At 39.6% G+C, this 18,471-nt stretch overlaps 1 protein-coding gene across 1 annotated transcript in view; it reads right to left on the reverse strand.

The window, feature by feature from the left end:
* The window catches only part of SLIT3 (slit guidance ligand 3), a 538,785-nt gene that overhangs the window by 136,782 nt on the left and 383,532 nt on the right, over positions 1-18,471 (reverse strand). The window contains exons 15-16 of the mRNA XM_063120567.1: positions 3,982-4,132; positions 2,177-2,251 (exon numbers count right to left, since the gene is read on the reverse strand). Coding sequence (XP_062976637.1) covers positions 2,177-2,251; positions 3,982-4,132 — 226 coding nt within the window. The remainder of the gene's footprint in view (positions 1-2,176; positions 2,252-3,981; positions 4,133-18,471) is intronic.

The raw sequence follows: 18,471 nt of genomic DNA on the forward strand, positions 1-18,471 counted from the left end.
CAGAATATTTTCTTTCAAATGGGACAACAAAACATGTAGACAATGGAGGATACAAATAATACTAGGTAATAAAAACAAAAACAAAATGAAGTGAGAGCTTTCTGCTTAGAGGGATCTATGATACATCTGAATGAAGCAATTTTGATGATGAACTGCAGGGTACTATTATCTCTTGCTTGAATACAGATGTCTGAACTGCACCTGTACTCTTAAATTCTTATCTTCTGCCAAGAGAATTTACTGCTTCATAAAGATATAATATGCTAAATGGGAAAATGGCTATTCCATACCATATTTATTGAAAAACAATGCTGCTTTGTTCTCTATCCCTTAAAATCAACATGCAAAAAGAAGACATGTGTAGTAGCAGACTACTCAAATATCTCATAAAATAAATGGAAATACGTTTTCATTATCAAATGTATTTCTACTAATTACAACATCAACCATTTGTCAGATGTCCTGTTAGATATTTTTCCACTGCAGGTTCCTGGACCTCAGTATAGAAAGTCTTGATTCCTTTAGGACACCATGCATAGAAAAGCTATGTAAATAGGTCTGCTACTTTAGACAACCAAGTCCTATTAAACACCATCAGAAACACTAGCTGGACTAGAATTGTGAAAATAGATTCAAGCCAGTCTTGGAACTGAGACCTTGCATAGCCTGAAATGAATAGTGAGCACCAGATGTTTGGTTATTTGTGGATATGGGAAAAGAGAAAGAGAGACGTCAATACATAAATATACTAGCTATATGGTTTCCACTAAATTTAACTTTGGGCATCAGGTACAGCGTCTCAATATTAGCACATTATGAATTTGTTTCAGATGTCTATGTAGCCAAGCAAGCTCAGCAACAAGGTCAGGCAAGACTCAGTATGTTATACCACTGTATTTATACCTTTAAAAACACTAAGTTTGTGTTGAGATATCAAATATCTCAGTGATAGATATTTTCCCTACATTTGGGACATGTGCATATAGCAAAAAGGAGCATACAAGTATTCTTTTCACCATGAGAAAAGTTAATTGGGCAACTACAAGACTAGCTGCTGCCCAGACTCATCAAAGGAAAAAAAAAAGAACCCCCACACTGCATTAGGTAGTTAGGAATTTAAGGGTGCACACTTATGCATGTTTAGACAGAAAAAAAGTAATGTTTAGACAGAAAAAAGCCACACAACTGCCAGTATGTCCCAGTCACTGCCTGGGGGCATGCTAGGAGGTGTGAGATGTTTTTCTACCTAAACAGGCATAGGATTGCGCACTAAGAAAATGATGTCCAGGCCAGGTCTAATGCTTCCTGGCTAAAACTATAAGCCAACATTTTAAGTCAGGTTGGGACTTCCTCTGTAAATCATATTGAGGTGAAATATAAATTATTTTAATGAATACATAATACTTTTCATTATTAACAACTTGTCTTTTACCTGGTTCCTATTAGACTCCAAAGCACCTCATGTTTTAAATGGTGAAACAGTCTTCTTTATTGAACATGTACTATAAACTATGTAATGTACTCTAAACTTTATGGTTGTCAGGATCAGGCTTGTTCTCCCTAGTGTGAGGGAAGGGGTTTCAGGAGGTTAATCAGAGTTAGAATCTGGAGGAGGAGGACTAGAAGTTTACCAGTCAAGACAGGAGGTAGGGGAGGAGATCCTCCAAGACTCTTCAGGAGTCAAGGGGAAATCTTCAAAGGACTTTATCAGAGAGAATGCCACCAACTCAGAGCCCATCCACCCATGGTCCCTGGGAACTCAACCACTGTCAGAGGGGAGGGGACTTCAGAGTTGACAGATCCCAGAATCCGCCACAGGTTCAAACAGGTGGCGTTGCGAGCAGGTGAGAGGTGGTCTATCAAGCTAGCCAAAGACCTGCCCTGAGCTAAAGTAGCTCTTGGACTGCATGGGAAACTCTCCTTTTGAGCTGAAAGGGCAACTGCCTAGCTTAGTTAGCCTAATTAAGCTTAGAGGAAAACTCCTAGCATTCCAACTTCCTTCCAGTGTGAAGAGATGTTGCTTTGCTGGATAAAGCTTTGTGGATTACACAGCAGACCTCTTTATTGTCTCGCATGTCAGCGGGAGGGCTTAGAATCCTGACATAAATGTACAGAGGATCAGTTCATGTCTGAGGTACCATGACTATATTAATAATGAAAAATAAACTTAACTTACATCTTCCTTAAGCTGGGGAGTTTCTTGAATATTCCAGTAGCTTCCAGAATAGAAATGTCATTATCATGTAAACGCCTTATGACAAATAAAAATAAAGGCAGATAAAACATCTTAGGCCTTAAAGGAAACTGCATGGCATGTACAATTGTTACACAAATATAATCAACAACAAAGCTATTGCCAGTGTGTCCTAGTGCGTTTGACTAGGAGTGGAGAGACCCAGGTTCAAATCCCTAATATCCATGAAGCTTACTGTGTGACCTTGAGTCACGCATTCAGACAACAAAATAATCAATGGTGGGTTAACAGTCAACTCCACGGTTGATTATTGACAGGGTTCTCCCCGCACGACATGATTATAATCAACCGTGGTATGGTTGAATTAACATGGGTTTACTCACTCAACCCCACCCCCTCTCCCCACTCAGTCCTGCTAGTATCCCATTAGCCATTGCTGTCAAAACTCTATCCTGACAGTTGGACTAGAGCGGTAGCCACCATTTCGACTGCTCTTGCCTTGCAAGTCTGTGGCTGATGAAATAACCAATGGGGCCAAGGAAATAACCAATGGTGGTTCAAATAGCCAATTCTGCACAGCGTTAGTTATTTACATTGGTTATTTCGGCCAAAACCAACCATGGGTTAAAAAACTCCCTCCACACAACACGATAACCCAGTGGGTTAACTAACCAACTGTTGACTATTTAAACCACCATTGGTTATCATGTTCTCTCTCTCTCTCTCTCGCTCGCTCCATCTTGCCTACTTCAAAGTGCTGTTGTGAGAATAAAATGCAGGCAAGGCCATGTCATAAACAGTATATTTTCCTTTTAGCCTTGTTTCTAATATTGATGAATCGTAGGCATACACTGTAATGCTCAGTGTTCAGAATTTATGACATAAAATGTTAGAGTAATATAGTGGTTTGGATGTGGGGGAACCTATTGTAACATTCCTGATAAACATGTTGAGATGTTTTGTTTCTAAAGTGACTGGTTCATTTAATTCTTCATTGTAGATTTCCTTTGCCATTGCTATGTAGACATTCCTCATCACATAAATTATCATTTTGGATAACTTGCAAGGTACAAGGAGCTGTGCATTTCAGTCTAAATGTAAACACTGGAATTTGACACACATCGAGTTGTCTAGTATTTAAACCTGTGTACTTTTAAGTCAAGGCCAGCATGGGGAATGGATATCCATGAGCAGCTGCCAGGGCCCAAGCAATCTGCAAGGGTCAGTCAGGTGATTGCTGATACCTGACTGCCCCTTTAATTTTTTCTACAGCCAGGTAGTCAAAGAAGTGCTATGTAGCTGGGTTTATCTGCCACTTAATTTCCTACAATGCCCCCAGCATAGTGTTACTTGAGAGCATTGTAGGAAGTTAAAATAGTGACCCCTGGTGCTGTTGGAGTGCTGCTGTTCATCACTGTTTCCAGGTAAACCTGCCATTGTCCACCGAAAGAGGAAAGGGGCTAATAGAGGGCAGTTTGCCCAGGATCCAATCTGGAGCTGGCCCTGAACCAATGCAAACCTCTCACTTAAAAGGTTTGAATTTTTTTGAAATCAAATAAAAGTGGGAATACAGCTTCAAAGTAATGAGATTTATTACATGTTTTTATTTTACTCCAACGTAGTACAGAATACGTCAGGTAACAATACGGCAGACAGTCATACTGGAAGATCCACACATTGGCCTGATAATTCTGATAACATGTAAGCTTGGCTAGCAAAAGAAGAACATACAACTGAATTATTTCAATAGTTAAGGATTTTACATATGTCAAAAGTGCCACACTTACAGGTCTGTAGTATATTCTGGGAGGTGACTGGGGAGTCGAGTGAGCTTTTGGTTAGAGCAGTCTACAATTGTCCCCTCACAACGGCATTTTTCAGGACACACAAGGTCCATGAAGCAGTCTCCACTGAACTTACTCCTATAGTCCTCTGAACCTGCAACATTGAAATATTTCCAGATAAATAGCTGCACTGTAAAATAATCATCACAAATTACATCTGGAGAATAGAGCACTTTTTCCTTAGCAAGCCCATAAGAATCAATCCAGATTTGACTGAACTCTATATCATGCCCCAAAGTAGTCTGACCAATTAATTTCAGTGTTGTTCTAGAGAGGCTAGGAACCCATCCCCTCTCTTCAAAGACTACTCTAGGGCCTTTCCATCTTTGGGAAAATATTTTTCTTGATATTAACACCCACCACATGGCAAATGGTGTGCTAGAACAAATAAAGGCAGGATCTCCAGGCAGTCAATCAGTTTAGACATGATTAAAACCAACAAGTCTGGTTTGCAAGGATATAAATATTTTAACAAACAGCACAAGAACACTGCAACTGAAAGTAACATGAGTTGCAATTATTTCCACTTTAATCACAATAGATACTGTGTGTAAATATAGGTACAATGTATAAATATAGTAAGAATTGCAATTCAGCATGTTCTACAACTGTCAGGTCCCTTTTGACTTGTTTTAATGAAATGCCTTTCCAGTCAGGCTCAACAAACCAATCTTTCCAGCTTTTTCTTTTTTCTTTTTTAAGTATTAATGAGAGGTAAACGTGATTCCTGTGCTTATGGCAGCCAATGTATTAATGGATATGTAATCAAAGACTTGCCAGTACAGATTCAATCAGGCAGTACTTGCCCACTCACTTCATAGTTCATTATGGGAACAACTAAATGTTTCTCTAAAATCATTTGTTCTGTCCAACCTTCCTAACAAACCTAAGTGTTTTTAACTTTTCCAGGACTTTATAAGTCGGCTGTAATTGCAGCATCTATTTTCCAATGCCAAATTCACTTATCTGAGAAGCAGTAACTTTCTAGAAAAGAAATTTTTGGAAGGCAAAGGATTGGAAGGGAATGTTATTCAAGTAATTTTCAAGAGGACTCTCAAAAGGTCCTCAAGTAAAAAGTAGCACCCAAGCTGGTATTTGTGTACAGGTCATCTGAATTCATTTTAGCATTCTTGATGCTGTTTGAGAACACCACTACTGCATACAGTGCATATCATAACTATAGTCAAGAGAAACTGTGCATGAAATAGACAGATGTACAAAAACTGCCACGCAAAACAAAATTCTATATGAGCATGATGCATTCAACTACAAAACTACTTAGGCTTCAGTTGGTCCAGAATGCAGCGGCTGCTAACTAAATTGTCCCAAAGAACTGTACTGCAGTGGTTATTAAGAAGCTGCACTGGCTGCTGATTAGCTTCCAGGTACAATTTGAAGTCCTGATTTTGACTTTTACAGTCCTAAATAACCTGGGCCCTGGTCATCGGAAGGAACATTTTCTTTCCCAGTGTTCTTCTCTGTGATGTACAAGAACCGCTGAGGACCACGGTATGGCAAATAGGGCAGAAGCATTTGCCAGACAAATATCTCACCCTCACACCCATTCATGTAACTCTGGTGGTTACTTAAAGCAAAGGCCCTTTTCACATACAAATTATAACTAAACCACAAACCAGAAATTAAAATAAGGCTGTAATCCTAAAGAGGTTTACTTGAAAGCTAACTCCATCAAAATAATACAAACGGTTTATGCTTAGGAATGAGACCGTTAAATGTGAAATATACGGGTATTTCTCTTTTAGGTGTTTAACAGGTCAATTTTTTAAAAAAAAACCTCCTCCACATCAACTGCCTCCGTCTGTGCGCCTTCAATATGTTTCCAGCTGTTTGTTTTGGTAATTTTGTTATGAAAAGGTTTAATGAGTTTTGCATGATCATTACTTATATTTATAACTCTATATTATAAAATTATAAAATTGTGCCTCTTTTTGCATATCCTCTGCAAGCCCAAACCACCCAAGTGGACACTTTCATTACTTAGATATAAACAAATGAATGTAGTACATTGAACTGCAATCTGTATTATGAGTCCTTTTTCAAAGAAACAGAATAATCTCCATTTCTTCACATGCACTAGAGCAGCGGTTCTCAACCTGTGGGTCGCGACCCCTTTGGGGGTCGAACGACCCTTTCACAGGGGTCTCCTAAGACCATCGGAAAACACATATTTCCAATGGTCTTAGGAAGCGAGACAAGAAAGAGGTCCCAATTTCACCCTATCCCCTCACCCCCAAATAGATGGAGGGGGAGAAAGGGGACCAGCCGCCTTGTCCCACTCCTCTCTCCCCCCCACTCAGCATCTGCTCTCACGCGCCCAAACCGGGGGGGGGGGAGAGAGAGCAGCGTCGGCGTACAAAAAAAAGAAGAAAAAAAGCAGGCGGTGGGCAGTGCGCGTGCACCACTCCCTTGCCTCAGAAGGTGCTGCGCTGACGAGTCTCTCCGGGAAAGAACGAGCAGACGGGCGACTCCCACCACCAGCACCCCTCCCTTCCTGACCTCGTCCTTCTCGCGCCTGCGGTGCTTCAGCGATTGCCTTCGCCTCCCCCCTCTCCAATTGCACCCGCTGAGCTCTGATTGGCTGCCCCGTTCTGATTGGATGAACCCAAAAAACTGCGGGCCGTCCCGTCTTACTTCACCTACCCACCCCTTTCACGCAGCAGTGGATCCTATTGGTTTTCCCCTGGGCGCTGATTAGGCTGCCAGTCAGCGCTCACTTCCTAGTCTGAGGAAAAGCGCGGGAAAAGCTGAGGGAGTTTAGTTTAGAGCAGGGATGGTGAAGGCGGCATTTAGCATCTGAAGCAGCTGGATGGGGCTGTAGGACTTCCCCCCCCCCCCGTCTAAACCTTTATAAGATTGCATTATTAATGTTGTTTTTTAGCCTGGCCCCGGATTTTCCTTTTATTTTGGCGAGGAGGAGACGTCTCCTTGGATAATGGAGTGCCTCTGGCCATGTACAGAGTGCAATTAAAGAACCAACCTTGAGCACCCAGGATTTTGCAAAGCTCTCATCTGAAGGTGCCAGGCTCGAGCACCCACGATTTAAAAAAATATATTTATTTCATTTTTATACTGCCCAATAGTCAAATTTCACAAAAATTAAAACCATGAAAAATTAAAACCATGAAAAGCATAATAAGACAACCCACAGTCTAAAAACAGAATTGCAAAATTACAATTATGAAGTAGCAACGAAAATAATTTTATGGTCGGGGGTCACCACAACATGAGGAACTGTATTAAAGGGTCGCGGCATTAGGAAGGTTGAGAACCACTGCACTAGAGCTTCTGAGGCACACATTCATCTGTGCAATTTTATTCAAGTGCAATATTTTTGCTAGCTGTGGGAAGTGAGTTCAAATCATGCCTAAGCCATGGACTCACTGAATCACCACAGGCAATTAATCCAATTCTTTAGTTTATATTTGTAAAATGGGAAACAATCACCTAATAAATGCTGTTAAGGGGAAAAGTAAGAAATATGATACCAAATATGAAACTATGATACAGAAAGGAACATGAGCCATACATGAGAACCATCTCACTCCCAGCTGCAACATCTTTTTGGGACTGGGAGCTTAAGAGGCAGGCTCCTTTGGGGGCGGGTCCGCCACCAGCTGGGTCACCTCCAAAGGGGGCGACACCAAGGCGGAGGCCTGTCACCTTATTTGTTTGTTTTGCTTTCTCCCCCTACTGACTTATAATTTTGTTGTGTATTTTAAACTCTTTTTTAAAATATTTCTTTTCCTAAGTTTTAAAATGTATGTTTTAAACTTTGTAATACCGCCTTGAGGCCCAGTATTGGGCAAAAGGCGGGATACAAATAAATATAATAAATAAATAAATAAATAAATAAATACATTGCCTTGTTGAATGTAACATCACATGGAATTTAAGAGCTCTTCTACACAAGGCTGTTAATCGCATCTACTTTCAGTTTCATTGCAGAATTGAGATTTGAGTTCTACCCAAAGAGCTTTTCCTTTCCTGCTTTTCTGCTACACAATTTCTAGGTGGAGCTGTGCTATAGTGGATTATTAAAAATAGAGAAGTAGAAACAGTGCTGTCAAAAATAATAACCCATTTTCCCCATTCTAAAACAACAACAACCTGGGAAAGTGCTCTGAAAAAAGCAGAAGCAAAACTGGAGGATCACAACATCATCTAAATGCTGACGTACCATAAATGTTTCTTGCAGTAAAGCTCTAAAACAAAACAAATCCCTCTCCTCTCTCCCTTTTAGCAAGCATGTCTTGGAGACAAACTAGATGAGACAGAGACAGTCACATGTATCTATTCATGTGTCTGTATATGTATATATATTTATGTATAAAAGTGGAAATGGGATTTAATTTTTATATGAAATGGAGCACACGGCTGAGGGAAGCTAAATCCTCCCATGCCTTACCTCACTGCACTCTGTTGCTTCAAGCACTTTTCTCCCCAATTTGGCTCACATCTAGTAATGGAGCTTGTATGATAGAAATTTGCTTCAATTAATGGAGAGCAGTGAAGTTAGGCAAGTGCGGATTTTTTCTATATATTAAAGACAGACCTGCCTTTTATAGACAAATGGGAAAGACACATGAACAAATACATGTGGCTGTTGTATCACATCTAGCTTGTTCCTTGGAAATAGATATGGCAATGATCACACAACTACAGCATGTAAACCACTCAATTTTGCACTGAATACTTATTCATTCAATGAATGTCACTTTCAATATATAAGCCTGAATACAAAAAAACCACACAAGTAGTTCCCACACAGAGAGCTCTGGACTTGCATTTGTCAAACAGCTCCCCCAACCCCCGCCCGTGCTACACTGGCAAGTCGCTCTGGAAACTGAGGATAGTTTCAAAACTATTTTCCTTCTTCACTTTGGGTTGGGTAATCTGCTGTTCAAAGGAAAAAGCAAATATTTCACTGGGCACATCCAAGCCTTCAGATGCACCTACGGTAGCTCTCCGGATCCAATCCACAGTTCTGCATACTTCATACATTTAAAAAATGAAACATTGGGAAAAAAAGTCACCTTTCTCTTCAAACAGATTACACAGCTTGGAACATGGTATAACAGTCTTCACCAGTACATTGGCAGATTAACTGGAGATAACCCTAAACACCATACTTTAGGTGTACACATACTATATACTTGGAATGTCAGAGTTAATATACCCTGAAGATATAAAATCTGAGCCCGTTACAATGAATATAATTAGCCATATTTTAAGAAGAAAGCACAATGTTAAAATCTGGGAATTTTACTCAACATTTAAAAACTTGTCTTCTAAAAAGAAATGTTTTCAATTTATTTATTTATTTTATTACATTTATATACCGCCAACATAGCAGAAGCTCTCTGGGCGGTTTACAAAAGTTAAAAACACTTTTGATATTGTAACAATCAAATGTGATATTGTAACAAGTCCTAATCTCTTCTTCTATTCTACAAAATCACAGAGAAATTCATCTAGTGAGGGCATGGCAACCTTATGCTTGGTACAGGTGAAATAGCAACAGCAGGAAAAATAAGAGTTTTCTTATTAACTATAAATATATGTGTATATTAACATCTAAAATGTGAATTATCTAGAGGGCTATGGAGTGTAAGGTGATAAACACCACATGCCATCATCAAGTACTCCGAGTTACCCATCAACTTGCAAGGCAGCAGCAATCAGCTGCCAACAGGAGGAAATTTACTATTTAACTTGAGCCTTGAGAACACTTGGACAGGTGGCAGCTCTATCATGTTATTCCCATTAGGGAAACTAATGTGAAAGCCAGCCATCTGGTTGCAGTACCCGTTATATGTGTCCATCCATCTCTACATGCATTACTTTATCTGCAAGCTCCCATGAGGCTTTAAGTGGATATGGTACAATTCAAAAGTTTCAACATTAGGGATTATGTGCAAGCATTACTTCAGTTATAAAAACCAAGGCTGGGGAGCCCTGTAGAAGAAACTTGAAAAACAGTATTACTCTGAGAACTTTAATGTAACAACGAAAATACATTTTGCAACTTCAAAATGTAAATAAGAAGCTTTTAATGAAATGAAATCTGAAATGAAACCAGTTTTTAAGACCACACTGGTCCTTTATATTTACATGCATATTATTTCAATTATTTCATCTAAATGTATATTATGAGGGACATTTCTTATCACTTGAGCAGAAACCAAGTTCTATAGCCCAGTAAACCTTCACCTCCATTTCTTTTGGTCTTATAGGACTTCTCTTGCCAAAAAAATTTCTTACAGAAAAGATGATAGCAAACTCAAGGAAATCAACTTCTCCCTCTCTTTTCAGATACATATGTACAACAGAAGAAGAAACCAAATGAACAACACTTGGTGAAGGGTAACAACAGAGTGAATAGCTCACTATGCTTTAGTCAGAGGTGAAGAAAGAAAACAATTTACCAAGTGACAAATTACCACAATATGCATGTAACCACTTGGGAAGCCAGTTAACTGATACAGATACACCTTGTAGTATCTTGGTTGCATCATCCTGCCAAATAGTTACAAGAATTTTACCATACTTCCACAATGTATCGGAAATCTGGAGAAGGCAAGTGATGGAAAAACGTTACTTGGTAGATTACATAGACTGTTTTCAAATTGTGTTTGAAATCCTGGGTCTACTTAGTTATTTAACAGAGGTTCCTCAATAAGATCAGTAATGTAGTTCTAATTATCAATTAGAACTAGTGCGTTTAATGGTTAGAGATAACCACGAAGGACCTGAGAAACACTGGTTCACAGACATGAAATTCACTGGGGCTGTCACTCTCTTACTCTTGCTGTGAGCATAAAATGGAGGAAGACCATGTATACCTCCTTCACCTTCTTGGGAAAAAGGTGGGATATTAATTAATACCAAGAAATAATGGGAGACAAGATTCCCTAAAGTAAGTCAGCTTGCCAACCCATGACTGAGCCTCCCCTAAAACAGGTAAGAGCAACTTCCAGGAGTCAGAAGCATGTTGGACCCCATACCTCACTGGGGCCTGCCCCTGCTGACTTTGCTGCCAAAATTCAGCAGCATGGTGGCAAAAAAAAAGGAGCAAAGCAGCCCCTTATTAAAAGGATAAACTTTTAATAAAAGCATTATGCTTTCCTCATCCCCCTGCTACCACGGCAGAAACAGTGGCGAGGGGCTGTAAAAAAACAAGGCCGGGGGGGGGGGCACATGCAGTCCATAGGCTGTGTGTTGCCCACCCCTGACCTAAAACATGCAGTTGCAGGGGAGCATTGTGTGTGTGTTTAGGCACACTCTCAGTTCATGGGGGGGGGGAATGGTGAACCCCACCAAGCTTGGCCAATGAAATCCCCATAATCCTCTATAAGACGAGGCATTGGTTCCATGGCAGAAGCTCAGAATCCTTTGGCAGACAACTCAAAAGGGAAACTTTTCTCTGGAAGTAGATATTTTAAGAGCCACCAATAGAGAGAAACAAATTCCCAAATGCTTACACCCACTCTGGGGTGAATTATCACTTGGTACATGACTATCTGTATCCACAAAAGTTGTCAGCATGAAGTGTGCCAGTGTGTCAAAACTAGGTTGATGTTGTAGGGCCAAGATACTATACAATCTGTACCTTCCAGAATTCTACCTACTCACTGTGGCTGTGTGCATTTCTAAGCAGAAATATTTTATCACAGAATACTCATTAGTTCAGCACCAAGATTTTTCTTAAGTACATTTGATATCTAACACATGCACAATGCTGCACCCGGTGTTACTCAAAAGTGACCACCATGCAGTACAGTATCCAGATAATGTATCTCGCTTATAACCTTCAGTTAATGAAGCTGACATCATTCATGGAATCATCACTCAAGCTGGAACATAATCTAATAAATCAACTAAATACTCAATTTGTTCTCTTGAAGAGGAATTAATACAATTTGTAACAGCTATTTCACATGCAAGCTGTTTGTAAAATCACTTTATGAATGCTTTTATCGATTTGTGGGTTTTCCCATATGAGATAAACCTTTTAATTTTATGGAATTTATTACAGCTCTCTTTACTGTGAACTCTCTTTTTTCACTTCCCCTGTCAATACGAGGAATTCTCTCACCTTTCGATGCTTCTGAAAAGAGTATCCCAGCATGCCATGCTGCAGGAAAGCATGAAACCTTCCATGGTGCTTGACAGAACCATGTTCAATTTGTATTGTTCTACCACATGGTTAGATCAAGCACAAAGGAAAATCCCATTAACAGGCAAAGTCAGTGTTAGGCAGCCGCCAAAGAGAGAGGAGCGTTGAGAGGAAGCAGCATGGAGAAGCATAAGCTGGAGATTTCATTGTGAGCTGCTGTCCACTTCTCCCATGAATAAAGGAGTTGGAGTTCAAGAAGTCAATACTTATTGTTACAATTGCAAAAAAACACACACTCTGTAGTAGACTGTTAGTGGTATGAAAACAACAACCAGAAACTTTGGAAGGCATAGCAGTTACGATCGAAATCTTGTTAAAGATTTGCAGTTGGCAGCCTTCAATGAAAGTTCAACAGGTTATATACAGTAAGCATGAGCAAATTGGGAACAACATCCATACCACCATTAACTACAGTATCTGTCATTTAATATACTCATGGAATATTGTTATTCACCAGTCTATTCAGTAGAATTTTTTTAAACTAGCTTGTCTTAGGAGCAAAGCATTTAACACAGTCATGGAATATTGTTATTCACCAGTCCATTCAGTAGCAATTTTTGAAACTAGCTTGTCTTAGGAGCAAAGCATTTTTGTTAAATTTATTATGTTATTATGATTATTTTGATAATCAGCATTTGGTGGTGCTTGGGGTTTTTCCCTTTAAAATACCACTTCTTCTTCTTTTTTTTTTTTAAAAAAATAGCACATCAGAGAAATAATATATTGTATTCTGACATACAGAGTATCATCAATGCTCGTTCGTAGAACAGAATCTATAATATTGATTGGTTTCTTGGCTGATATTTGACTAAACTTTGATTAGAAATCCATACTTTTGCTTAACATTTTAGTCTTCTTCCCATATTGTCAATCTAGGATTTTCAGAACTTTTTACCCAGCATTCATGAAGCAGCAGTCAATTGGTACCAGTGCATGTCATTTAGCATTTCCAAAAAGATTGGTAGGAATGAGAAAGCTTATAATTATTATTTTTTAAGACACTTTTAGTATAGTCTATTTCAGGTCTGTATTTTACCTAGCAGACCTTCATTACTTTGTATCTGCTGTTCTGCTTAAGGGAAAATAAATCTCATGGAGGCTATGAGATTGATTTCAAGGTAGGTTAGCTTTCCCCAACTTCGTGCCCTCCAGATTTGTTAGACAACAACAAGGCTGGCTGGGAGTTGTAATCTAACACATCTGGAGGCTGCCAGGTGGCTGAAGGCTGAGCTAGGTTTTCTAGAAGTGACAGCAGGAGACATAGAATCCAGTTTCACTCCAGTAATGCACACCATTGTCAACAAATACAACAAAAACTAGCAAAACACTTGCCAAGTTGTTAATGTTACTTCATACTTTGCCGTGGCAAAAAAAAAAGTTTCTATCTGGTGTGGACTCCACATAAGTGTCTACAACAGGGTCATCATGTGGACTGGCACTATTACATGGTATTGGAATCTATATGATAGTATTATAGTTCCAAATGTACATGGTACAAACTTCACATACACTGCAGCACTAGCATGGGAGCCCTGCCTTAAGCAAAGAATGACTTCAGGCCAAACATGTCACTTATCAGATGCAACACCAAGAGTCATCAGAAAGACAATTCTGACATAAAAGAAATGTGAATGGATAGAAAGGTTCTGCGTTCCCAGTTACCTTACATGCTTTTCACCACTAATCAGTGTCTCCTGGACCCAATGCTTGCACCTTCCCAACAGTAGTAATCAGGTAAACCAAACGTCTGCATTTGTCACATGTGACAATGTACATGTACTGTAAATAACTTACTTTTTTGCTACATCTGATAGTTAATGTGGGAAGATGGTCATGTGTGAAGCAGCCTACAGTTAAAGTGAGGGACTCTTACAGCACACTTATGCATGCTTACTTGGAAGTAAGATCCAACAGGGCTTACTCCAGGGGTGGGAAACTTGTGCCCTCCAAATGTTTTTGTCTACAGTTCCCATCAGCCATAGTCAGCATGGTCAATTGTGAGGGATCATGGGAAATGTAGGTCAAAACATTTGGAAGGCTACAAGTTGACCACCCCTGGCTTACTCCCATAAGAACTGAATTGAAAGGCCCAAGTTATCCAACAGAATTCTGCTTCCCACAGTGACCAATCAGATGTCTAAGGGAAACCCAGGTAAATGTCTATAGGACTGCCGCGGTCATCTACTTTTGCCCAATAAACCTGGAAATTGTTGTTTCTAGGGATCTTTAACAGTGTACACCCAGGACTCTTTCGGGGAAACCATAATAATTAAACTAGTATAAAACTGATTAAAATTTGCAGTGTAAATTTGAGGAGTCCTGATCTTATGATGCATGAAAAAAACACCTCATCATAAGGACAATGAACACTTGGTGCTTGCACAGGATGTTATATTTGTATTTTTCTTTTCAATTTGCTTTATTTTTATTTATGCTTTAGTAGTGCTTAGAGGGTTTTTGTGATTATGTTTAGTTGCATTTCCTTTACATTATTTTATGCAAGAAGGAAACACCATTTTGCCAGTTGAACAAATCTGTAGGAACACAGAGAGTCACTTCTGTTAGAACTGTTGCTAAACTAGATGCTACTTGTATAATATCCATCTTTTGTTATAGTCAAGCTCTTTTTCAATTTGGTAGAAAGTACAGTAGAATGTTTTTGGGCTTGTACAGTAGCATTCCATACATACTCAGGGAAATATACCAAAAAACAACCTATGCACTTGACAGTGTGTTGGACCTATGACACCACCATGCAAACAGTTGCTGAAAACTCAAGCAGAGATGCAAAATACCGTAGAAACCTGCTTTCGTCTATAAATGCTTTTGGCTGATAAAAGGAGGATAGCATGTTCTGACAAAGAATACGGCCGTAATGATAGAGGTTACAAGAAAGTGTCATTAAATATGCAGGTGCTTAGGTGTCAGTCTTCCACATTTGTACCTATGCTGCTTGGATTGAATTAATGAGAGACAGCATCCGACAGAGAGCGATGTCTGTTGGCAGATGGTTCATTGTCCTACCTTCATTGTTAGTTGTGTTAGTGGTGTGTATGACAACTATCTGGACTTGTAACAGCTAATTAAATCAGCTAAATAATACAAGAATCAAACCTTGCAGATACTGAGCAAATGCATTTGATTATCAGAGCTTCAAATGGGAAACAAATTCTTATTCTCATGGTAGGAGAGGGCAAAGCTTCAGTGACTTTGTTTCCTTTAAACATTCTTTCATTAGCAAGGAAACAACAGAACATCGGCAGATCAATCAATTGCTAGTCAAATGTGACAGAAAGAGAGGAGTAAAAATAAACCTCACACACACACACACACACACAGAGAGAGAGAGAGAGAGAGAGAGAGAGAGAGAGAGAGAGAAATTGATTTCTCAGAGTGGAGCGATATTTTTCATGCCATTGGCAGCACACAGTGTAGAGCTGCACACTAATCAAGGAGCCCTGCCAATTCTAAAGCGACACCGGGCTACCATTGAACAAGTACAATCTGCTGCTGGATTCCTTTTGATTTCCCCTTAGAAAACAAAGCTGCATGGCAGTTATCTTAATCAAAAAATGCCAAGCAGACCAGCTTGCTGAGGAGAAGAGCCTCTGGTGAAACAGAACTGGCATGTCTCACTGGATGCTTGGCTGCCACCAGGCAGGTGCAGCAGAAGACTACTACGTCCTTTTACAGCTGTTACTGAAAGTGGCAGAACATTCTCTCTTTTTCTTGAAGGCATGGGAGAATGCATATTCATTCACCTTGAATATACAGCAGGGTTGTGGCTAGAAAATATCCCCTTGTCTAACATTCTCCTTTGGGTTCTAAAATTGTCCAAGCGCAGAGGGCTTAAATACATTGTGCAAAACCTAATAATTTGCAGGGTAGCCTCACTTCCCAATATAGTGTCAGGCAATATTAGAATTTTCCATCAAACATAATAATCTGATTTTCTTTCATTCAAGATGAGAGAGAAAAATACTACACCCTCTTTGAAATAAGCAAGACATTAAAATATGGATTAAGTTCCTATCACCCTTTCCTTGCTGTGTCCTATGAAATAACAACCTTACAAAAACATTTCCATTTGAAAACATTAATTCTAAGGACAGCTTCACACATTACATTTTTAGGTATATACCTGAATGCAACAAATGTGTGTTTGCAGGCAAATGCACCATACTCTACCTGTTTAAATTCTGTGGTAGACCTTAACAGGTATAATGTCTAAAAAGGCCACCTCTCACATAAGAACATAAGAAGTGTCATGCTGGATCATTATTATTATTATTATTATTATTATTATTTATTTATTTATTTATTTATTTATATAGCACCATCGATGTACATGGTGCTGCACAGACCACACAGTAAATAGCAAGACCCTGCCGAATAGGCTTACAATCTAATAAAGTTGTAGTAAACAATAAGGAGGGAAAGAGAATGCAAACAGGCACAGGGAAGTGTAAACAGGCACCGGGTAGGGTGAAGCTAACAGTATAGAGTCAGAACAAACTCAATGTTTAAAAGCTATAGGGAAAAGAAAAGTTTTTAGCTGAGTTTTAAAAGCTGTGATTGAGTTGGTAGTTCTCAAGTGTTCTGGAAGAGCGTTCCAGGCATGAGGGGCAGCAGAGGAAAAAGGACGAAGCCGAGTAAGGGAAGTGGAGGTCCTTGGGCAGGCGAGAAGCATGGCATCAGAGGAGCGAAGAGCACGAGCGGGGCAATAGTGTGAGATGAGAGAGGAGAGATAGGCAGGAGCTAGACCGTGAAAAGCTTTGAAGGTCAACAGGAGAAGTTTATATTGGATTCTGGAGTTAATTGGAAGCCAATGAAGAGATTTCAGAAGCAGAGTGACATGGTCAGAGCGGCGGGCCAGGAAGATGATCTTAGCGGCAGAGTGGTGGACAGAGACCAGCAGACTGATGTGAGCTGAGGGGAGGCCAGAGAGAAGGAGGTTGCAGTAGTCCAACCGAGAGATAACCAGTGCGTGAACGAGAGTCTTGGCAGAAGAGACAGACAAAAATAGTCTAATCCTGGCAATATTATACAGGAAGAAACGACAAGATTTAGCTACTGCCTCGATATGAGGAATAAAGGAGAGCGAGGAATCAAATATAAAGCCAAGACTACGAGCTTCCTTGACCGGAGTGGTCCATCTAGCCAAGCACTCTGTTCACACAGTGGCCAACCAGCCATCAGCCAGGGATGAACAAGCAGGACATGGTGCAACAGCACCCTCTGACCCATGTTCCCAAGCAACTGGTGCACACAGGCTTACTGCCTCTAATACTGGAATAAGCACACAACCATCAGGGCTAGTAGCCATTGATAGCCCTCACCTCCAGGAATTTATCCAACCCTCTTTTAAAGCCATCCAAATTGGTGGCCAATATCACCATGCATAACAAGACATGTTTTTAGCAGTCAGTACCTCCATTTACTATCATTCTTTATTAAGTAACTTCAAGCTGCAACCCTATATGAATTTACCTGGGAGTAAGTTGTGCTGAATTCAATGGCACTTACTCCTGAATGTAAACGAATAGGATTGCACTGTCAATTAATTTAATTCTTGGTCATAATCATCTCAGCTGCAACCCTGAAGACTGCTCACCCATAGTTTTTGTTGTCTTTCTGACTTACCAAAACTGAAACAATCCAGTGGGGTAGAGGAGAAATAACATAATTTGTGAGGAGATTTGCTGGATAATTATATTTAAGGCAATGGGCAATAAGCTTTCATCTGTATTCAGTATCAGATGCAGTGCAACATCTAGTTTGTTCTTATCTAACCTAAGAGTAAAATCTCAGAAAAGGTGACATGTTCATTTTGTCTCACTTGCTCTTTCACTTACCATAGTCTGAAGAACAAGGCTATAAATCTCAGTCCTTTTAAAAATTAATACTTATATGCGAAACTCTTATTAAAAATAATGCATTGCCCCTAAGTATAAATTAAACATTTTGCTCGCAGAATATCAGTCTTATGCTGTCTAAATTTATGAAGGAATTTAATTAACTTAACAACACCAAAGGACTTTTCTTCTGGGTCTCTTAGTCCCAAAAGTGCAAACCAATATTATATTTTAATTTCCTCACCGTCCCCTGGAATTGATGAAAGCATTGGCTGCTAAAATAAAATCAACTTTCTAAGGGTTTTCTCAATGTAACTGATTAGTTCTGATTGGTAGATAAAAACAGTTCTAATCCACATGCTTTCCTGTTAAGAATATACA

Source organism: Elgaria multicarinata, chromosome 3, assembly GCF_023053635.1.
Source record: "Elgaria multicarinata webbii isolate HBS135686 ecotype San Diego chromosome 3, rElgMul1.1.pri, whole genome shotgun sequence".
NCBI lineage: Eukaryota > Metazoa > Chordata > Lepidosauria > Squamata > Anguidae > Elgaria > Elgaria multicarinata.